At 35.8% G+C, this 8,849-nt stretch overlaps 1 protein-coding gene across 1 annotated transcript in view; it reads right to left on the bottom strand.

The window, feature by feature from the left end:
* Positions 1-4,168: 4,168 nt before the first annotated feature.
* The window catches only part of col1a2 (collagen, type I, alpha 2), a 54,630-nt gene continuing 49,949 nt past the window's right edge, over positions 4,169-8,849 (bottom strand). The window contains exons 46-51 of the mRNA XM_039736961.1: positions 8,518-8,571; positions 8,291-8,398; positions 7,661-7,907; positions 6,810-6,994; positions 6,256-6,498; positions 4,169-5,080 (exon numbers count right to left, since the gene is read on the bottom strand). Coding sequence (XP_039592895.1) covers positions 4,934-5,080; positions 6,256-6,498; positions 6,810-6,994; positions 7,661-7,907; positions 8,291-8,398; positions 8,518-8,571 — 984 coding nt within the window. The 3' untranslated portion in view covers positions 4,169-4,933. The remainder of the gene's footprint in view (positions 5,081-6,255; positions 6,499-6,809; positions 6,995-7,660; positions 7,908-8,290; positions 8,399-8,517; positions 8,572-8,849) is intronic.

Raw genomic sequence — 8,849 nt, 5'->3', positions numbered from 1 at the left:
CCACCAAAGTGCTCACTAAGTGCCATGTCTCCAATCGCTGATTTTGGTGCTCCTTTTTTACCAGCTTCTCCAGTAGTCCTGCACCTTTGGGCAGTTGAGCAGATGTGTGAAATATAATGTGTTATTGTTAGTAAAATAGTGGTGTGCCCTGAGGTTGTTTTGATTACAAAAAATGTGCCACTACAGAAACACTGGTATAGACAGTAGTATGAGGCTAAATGTTTTTGGCAGGCTTAGTGAAATGATTCAATTTAATCAGAAGGTAATTGAAAAATTTTCAGGCCTGAAGGAAAGAAGGGCAAAATTTATATTCAAGGAAATATAGGTACAGTATTCTGATTTTAAAGGCAGAATAAGAATTTAGGTTGGACTTGTCCTGAGGGTGTAGTACAAGACAGGTTGGGCGAGTTATGCTTTAAGATGTTACAGTCGGTGGATCTTTCAATGTGAATCTGTGCCCAGATGAGGTAAGTGTGGCAAGCTTGCACAGGACTGGGCAGACTGGTACCAAGTGTGGAATAAAATTAGGATGGGAATGACTCTGTGGGTGTGGTAAATGATAAATGCAAGACTTGAGAAAAGTCAGAGGACTAGTGATAGTATGATGTGGATTTATGGAATTACAATAGCAATGGCCAAGGACTGGGCACTCTATTAGCAGAGGCACAATACGATCTGGATTGGATTTATGCTATGGATATGTTTATAAGACAGAAAGAAGTTGATGTTATTGGAAGACTATGGAGGTGCGGGTGTGGACATCAAGTTGTGGGTTTTGGCAGAATGTGAAACTGGGCAACTTGTCAGTTTAGAGGCAGGTGTAGTATAACATTTGCATGGCAGGTGCAATTGTTCCTTTCCTCTTGTATAAGGAAAGTTATGGGAAGAATAAGGGGACTGTGGATGTCATGGACTGAAGTTTTGGAGCACAGTAGAAATGGAAAAGCTGGCATCAGATTGGGCAGCATGGTGGAAAGGGTATAATACATTTTGGTCTGGATTTGACTTATAGGTCTGTTACTGGACAGTCCAAGATGTGCATTGACACTGATGAAGACCACAAGACCATATGGAATGATCAGATAGATGGATAGATATATAGATGTGAAAGGCACTAAATAATAAATAAGGGCTGCTTCAGTTTGTCCTACCAAAAACTGTGCTCCGCCCGTATTTATTTCCCCAGCCGAACCTGACTGTATTGCATCAGCTGTGGAGGAATTATATTATTATTAATAAATTATATTATTAAATCTCTTTTTTCATTCTTATTCAAAGTTTGTTTGTTTGTTGATCAAAGTTTATTGTTACCCGTTTAAATTCTGCTTTGAAAAGCAGTGCAATTCATTATTTTTTATAATGTTATATGAAACATTTATAAAATAAATGACTTATTTTAAGAGAATAATAATTCATCTCTTTAATTGTATTGATAATGTTTTATCGACCATGATTAAATAACTGCTTTGTCCATTAAACACAAAAAAATTAACAGGGGTATAGCAGGCCCTATCTAAACTAAAAATAAAATAAAAATAAAACCTGGACTTTCCATAATCACCTGTAGCCCAGCAGTCCAGAACTTTAATGCTTTTCATATTTTTATGGTTAAATTATCTTAATTAAAATGAATTCATATTCAATTAATCAATTAATTATTTAATATTGTTTAATAATAAATAATATTTTAACCACTCACTCTGTCTCCAAGTTTGCAGAAGACATCCAGTGTTGGTCCTGCTCCAAACAAGGAGGTGCCTCTTCACCTAATGACTACAGACCAATGACACTTACCTCTCACATCGTGAAGACCTTTATAGATTTATTTATTTAGGTGTCTAAGTATGCATTTATTTAATGAGCTTCTATAAAAAGCAGAGTGGTGGCTCTGAGGCTAGGGATCTGCACTGGCAATTGGAAGGTTGCTGGTTCGAATCCCAGAAAATGCCAAAAGTGACTCTACTTCATTGGGTCCTTGATCAAGGCCCTTAACCTGGTAATGACGTTAACCTGCATCCAGCCCTGCAAGTAGGCCCTGCAGGGGAAAACCTTGGGGTTGGTGGCAGAACTGTCACCAGCCACTATAAATAAACTCCCACTGGTTCTATTCTATCTGAACTAGTGTGGTGCTGAGTTGTCTCCCATTTAATGGCTACACTCGGGTCCTAATCTGGGTTCCTGAGTCAGTTTGTCATGTGGTTGGTGCGGCAATATGCTGTATCATTGTGTGCTTCTAACCTCTCTTTCCTCTATAAAAAGCCAAATTTCTCTCTGGGGATAAAGAATATTCTATCTAATATCTGTATTGACATAAGAGAGTATTGGCAGGGTTTTGTTATAGGGTTATGGCACATGGCATCATTTTTTGGGCAAATACAAAGGCGTATTGTCAGGGACTCTAAAGCTTCTTGTATAATGGAAAATATTTAATATTTATTTATATATGAACATCAGAAATCTATAGGGCCATGAAATTCAAAGGAATTGAATCCTAGTATTGTAAAATATATTCTCATAAGTTTATAAATTTATAATCAGGATGGCATGGTGAATGATTTCCTTGTACTCTGGCTTTCCTCCAACAGAATAAAGACTCTCACATTGAGGTGATTTGAATCTGTTCCCATAGGATTAAGCATAAATACAGTAAATGTGTGAATGTGTCCTGAGGTTGGTTTCTGTATCCTGCCTGATTTTACCTGAATAGGCTTTGGTCTTCTGCAACCCTGATTTGAATTAAAGGGGTTTGGTAATGGATGGATGGATGGATATTAATAGGCTGTTGGTTAAATAATATCTAATCAATTTTTTGGTTGCCATCTGAAATTACTCAAAGCCATGTTTGAATGTGATTACTTAAGAAAAATGCCAATTTAAGTATTTTATTCAGCCCTAGAGAGAACTACCAAATAAAATAAATAATCAGGTAATTGAAGCATTAATGTTATGGCTTAAGCAGAATTCATTGCTGATTAAAAAACAACAAAAAGTCAAGAATCAAAGATTTAAATTATTTTATGAACAACTGCTTGACTGATTTGGTATAATTTAAAACCAGTACTTGCTATGTATAAAAAATGTAAATATGTTCATAAATACTGTATAAGCAATTCAAAACAACACAGTGGGGATACTGACCCTGTTGATTTAATGTGTAATTAGTATGCAGATTGTAACTATTAATTAACTGTTGCTGGGTAATGGATCTTTCTATTTGCAGCTATATTGTTATGTTATCTGCTTGGTTTTACATCATAAATTCCATTTAACTACTGAAATATATACTATCAGTTATATAAAAGCACAGGATTTTGGGGAAAAAAAATCAGCAACTCTTGCATGGTTATAATATAAGGAAATGAGTGCAACTCAAATACCAGGAAAATGCCTTTAAAAGGGAAATATTGCAGACCACCATTATGAAATAATTAGAAAAAAAAAAAACTTCTAAGATTAATATTTTAAAAGGTGGATACATCGTTGTTATGTGTTTCACAAAGTGCCAATACACATAAAAAAAGCATTTCTTATCAAAGACATAAAACAAAATCAGAGAAGAATTTATTTTTATTTTTACTTGACTGTAGTGCAGTTGATGAAAATCATAAAGAAGTCATATGAAATTCATACAAAGATCAAAAGGAGAGGAGAATAACAAATGCAGTGTACTTTTTAAACAAAGTACCTAATTGTTAGTGCCTGAGAAAAATAAAAATCTCTGCAACCCACCCGTGACCACCTCCCACCCAAAAATAAAAACAAAAAACAACAGTCGCAACCTCATCTGGGCTGTGTGTGCTTCTTGTGTTTGGGAAATACATTGGAAAAAGCATTGTAGGAAAGAAGGGGGGGCCTTGATTTAGAATAAGATGATTTACAAATGATTTACACCTTAGTAAGTGTGAATAAATAGTTATCCATCTGGGTGCAACCTTTTTTTCCTTTCTGGCTCACATATGTCTGATCTTGATGTGTGTTGCCTAAATATTAGAATGATGCTCATTTCTTCAGAAACACAACAGTAAGTTGAAATGTGGAAACTGAGCTGATGTCATTCATATTGATTGCATCAAAAATATCAACACTGGTGGATGCCAGTTCTAAAAATACTTTCAGAACTTTCACTAAAATTAGTCGTAGTATAATGAACTTTACTCATTGTCGGAGGTGTTTTGGAACATTGGACATGCTTTATTTCAGAACTTTTCACAATTTATTTAAACATCTCACATATACAAAATAGGTACAAATAATTTTTTTTTTTGAGATAGATGCCTCCTTTACCCATTTGAATGGACCAAATGTGCTTAAAGCATGAACACCGGGATTGAAGAAAAGAAAAGAAAAGGGCTGAAGATTGATCCACATGCTTAATACGGGGATTACAAGAGAACTGTTCAGGATTGTGCCTTAAATACAACACAGATTAACACAGTAAAGTGGTTTGCTTCTGAGCTGCTCATTTTGAACGCAACAAGGGAATAGCACCATGTAACCGCTTCAAGTATTTAAGCTGTTTAATACTGCAGTTAGCACCTCTTTAATGGATTAAAGAATTCCGTTTCTTGATTGAAAACCTGATCCGAATCCTCAAAGTACTGTATATGAGGTAGTTTAAACCGTTGGAAGTTGTGGTTTTAAACTTCCTCTCTGGAAGATATAGAAAGACCACAAATGGTGCATACTTTCATTGTTTTTATTTCACTTTTTTATTTTACAAATGCTGTCATGTCCCATAACAAGGTGATTTCCATGTCTCTTGGAGTCTGTATTAAACCGCATTGCACAATGCTCCGTTCAGTCCATAGTCTCCTCTGTAGGCCCAGAGCTTAAGCAAGTGGATGAGCAGAAGAAATAAAGGGGGTCAGCATTCAGTATAAAAACAGAAATGGCAAAGAGACTTTGTGTTGGTTTTAATTTATCATGAGTCTATTTATTTGAAACAGACTGGGCCAATGTCCAAACCAAATTCTTGATCATCTCCGCCAATGTCCAAAGGTGCAATGTCAAGGATTGGAAGACGAGATGGTTTTGATGTTCTGTATTCAATGACGGTCTTACCCCACTGGCCAGTTTGTCTCTGTGAAAAAGAAAGCAGAACAAATTTAATTTTATTTCAACATAATATGAAAAACATTAATATATTTGCAGATGATATTGTTCATTCATTTTCTGACCTCACTTCTAGAGTCATGGGATGCAGGAACCTACCATGACTGCGTTAATCACTTATTATAGGACAAACTCACTCCCATGTCAATAATCACATATAGAATATCAAGCCAGTTTGGAGTCAGCCTAACTGGTATGCTTTTCTGGTGAAAGCCCAGGGTACCTGGAGAAAAACCCATGGATGCACGAGGGGGATATGTTTCAGACAAGCAATGACAGGACCTAAGGCTTAAACCAAGTCTCTGAGAGGAGTGAACCAGCAGCAGTACCCACTACACCACCACGTTAATCAATAATTATGTGTGCAATGAACATTATTAACTTCCAACATGACCATTAAAACGGTATTATTATTGTCAGGATAACATTGATATATATATCATATAAGTAAGTTGCAGTATCTTCTGTCTTATTTTTAATAATGGAGACACAAACTACATATGCTATTCTCTGGTATCTGCAAATTCAACAACATGGCAGGAGTAAAGAATATCCACCACCTGTTTGCAACTAGGACAATGCTGCTGGATAATTTGTACGTGATTAGTTTCAGACAAATGTTTCAATGTGCATTAGTTTCTAGTTTCCCCAGGTTCCAGAAGACTACACTAAATGTAAGCTTTTACTAATCTTTTTTTGTCACTGAGAAAACTGTCCTTTCATTGCACTCATTTTCATTTGTACAACATGCACATGGAATAAAAGGCCTCAACAAGGTCAATAATTTAAGTATACATTACTGAGGTTGCCAAACAGGCCAGGGGATGTGGACTCAGTTTCTTCCTCAGTAACTACCTGTAATTTTACACCTTGTGTCTACAACTGCATAAGTTTTCTCTCAGTGTTTTTTTTCCCAATATCACCAAGATGAGCTGTTTAGGTAAATTAGCAATGTCTCTTTTTCAGCTGGAGGTCTCAGTCTTGAGAGGCCACTCACCTATTTTTGTCTATTGTGCACTAAATAGATTTTCATTTAAAAGCAATACGGGTTTCCAAAATTAGACCTCAACACTCCTTATGACCCCCTCTTCTTCTATTACTATATATGTTTATAAGGATAATGGTTCATGAAATAAGACTTACAGTGCAGCCATCTTCCAGCACGCTGAATGTAAAGCGGCTGTTACCCTCAGCCCTGAGCTCAACATCATTAGAACCCTGCAGCAAGACAGCCTTCTTCAGGTTTCCAGCTTCTTCATCCATGTAGGCAATGCTGTTCTTGCAGTGGTAGGTGATGTTTTGAGAGGCATGATTTGCAAGAAGGCGCATGAAGGCAAGTTGGGTTGCCATTGACTGAGGACTTATGCTGTCATCATTGTATTCAAACTAGAAGAAAATGATGAATGTTACAGTGCATAATATTATATAGGCTATAATCTGATTAATAATCTTTTTTCTAGAGCAGACACAATAATAACTCGAGTCATCAATAAATGCATAATATAATATAATATAATATAATATAATATAATATAATATAATATAATATAATATAATATAATATAATATAATATAATATGTTTAGTTTGTTTTGAAAATGGCATTTATTTTTTTGCTATAATTACTGGCACATGATTCTCCCTGAATCACACTGCATTGCCTTTGCTTTCTTAAACATTTTTGGTAAAGTCGTTTACCTGAATGCCACCATTGATGTTCTCGCCAAACCATACATGCTTCTTATCCTTGTCACTTCTGTACCAGTTCTTTCTTGGGAAGCTGGCAGGGTTGGGGTAGATGCAGGTCTCTCCAGTTGTGAAGTCACAGTGGACCTGGATGGCATCCATAGTGCAGCCTTGGTTGGGGTCAATCCAATAGTAGCCTGAATTGGGAAAGAAATGAATCATTTCTATTTCCTGTTGAAATAACATGTGAACTGTATGCATTTGATCAGTAAAGGATTTGCTGCTAAAATTTTACATAGACATTATATAAAATGCAATCGTATATACACTTAAAAGTTTAATCAAGACTTTATCAACATGCAAACCAAAATCATCCTTAGTATTTCCACATTTTGCTGGCTGAGAAGACTTTGATTTGTTTACAACAGGATGACATGTTAAAATATTTTTTCATTATGGTGCTTAATGTAACTAATTTTTTTAGATTTGGCTGATTTACTGAGGGGCTGATATTGGCACGTTTGTGATCTAACATTGGTTAATTTTAATTTACTTGCAGATTAATAAGTATAAACATCAGCTTATCATTATTTTTGCCCTTCTGCATTTAATTATGACAACAACTTCCTAATATTAACCATCTGAAACATATAAAGATTTTAGGATGAAACTAAGTTATATGTATAAGGTAATATTTAAAGAGCAAATTTACTGGACTTGTTTCTCGAAATTTTGGAAATGCTACCCGAGTACTGTTCCTGGAATCTTTTTATACAATGTAAAGTCTGTCCAAAAGTCATTATCCCGAAAAGGACAGGATATATTTTACGTGATTCAGTCATTAAAACCAATCAAAAACCCACCGCTAGTCCAGTCTGGGTGACTAAGCCTGATGTCACGGCAGGTACGAGCTGGATTCTTTCTAGAGCCCTCTGGAGTGAGAAGGTTCTCAATCTGGGTGTTCAGAGATTTCAGAGTGGCATCAACTTCATAGTCCTTGGCCCTAAGGGCAGCTTGATCAGCTCTGTAGTCTCCCTCAAGTCCAGAAATTTCGTAACCACCACCAGGAGCACCAGCAATACCAGCGGGTCCAGGAAGACCAGGGGGACCCTACAATACAAATTTCAAAACACTGTTCAGAAGTTCACATTATGCTTTTCTTTTGTCATTTTATTTACTATTCAGACACAGCACAAAGTAATTACCAGTTAAAAAAATGCTATGGGATTAAAATAAATATAGCTTAAAATTTAAAATAAATGTTCATCAGAAGCGAGAAAAGTTCAATTATAAGAGTTGTTGATTGTAAGGAATATGCTTAAGGCAAATAGTCTGTAAAATGTGTTTATCTAATGAAACTATTTGTATACCAGCTTTGTAATGATGGTAAGGTTTAGGATTCCCACAACACAGTAAAGTTTAATGTATCTATATGATTTATAGTGTGTTTTCTTGGTAGCTGATTGTTAATATTGCCTTTTATAAATACTTACAGCTGGCCCAATGTGACCAGGAGGACCACGAGAACCAGGTGGACCAATTACTCCAGGGTGTCCATTTTGACCATCTTTGCCAGATGGGCCAGAGGGACCAGCGGGACCCTTAAAAAGAAATAGACGTTGTTATTTAAAGTAACATATTACTATTTATGTTACTTTCAAGGTGTGAACACTACCATGACTTGTACATAATGAAAATTATTTATAGTAAAGATACTTACTCTTGGGCCAGCAGGACCAGCTGGACCTGCAGAACCTTGGTCACCATTGGCACCCTATTGGAATACAAGAAATGCATTACAATTAAATAATTAATCAAAGAATACAATTGAAGATGATGTTGAGGTATGAAATAGAATATCTAATAACTACTCCAACAATGACCATCTGGATAGCTTACACAGGTTTATACAAAGTTCATCTAGCCCAATTCATTTTGTTAATGGAAGTTTCATTTAATATAAGCTTGGTTAATGTGGTAAATCTGGCTGAAACCAGTAAATCTTTGCTCTACTCAGATCAGTGGGCATGGTTCTTTGATGAGTTTGTGGTG

The sequence above is a fragment of the Polypterus senegalus genome, chromosome 15, assembly GCF_016835505.1.
Source record: "Polypterus senegalus isolate Bchr_013 chromosome 15, ASM1683550v1, whole genome shotgun sequence".
NCBI classification, from domain to species: domain Eukaryota; kingdom Metazoa; phylum Chordata; class Cladistia; order Polypteriformes; family Polypteridae; genus Polypterus; species Polypterus senegalus.
This window is presented reverse-complemented; position numbering and strand designations above follow the sequence as displayed.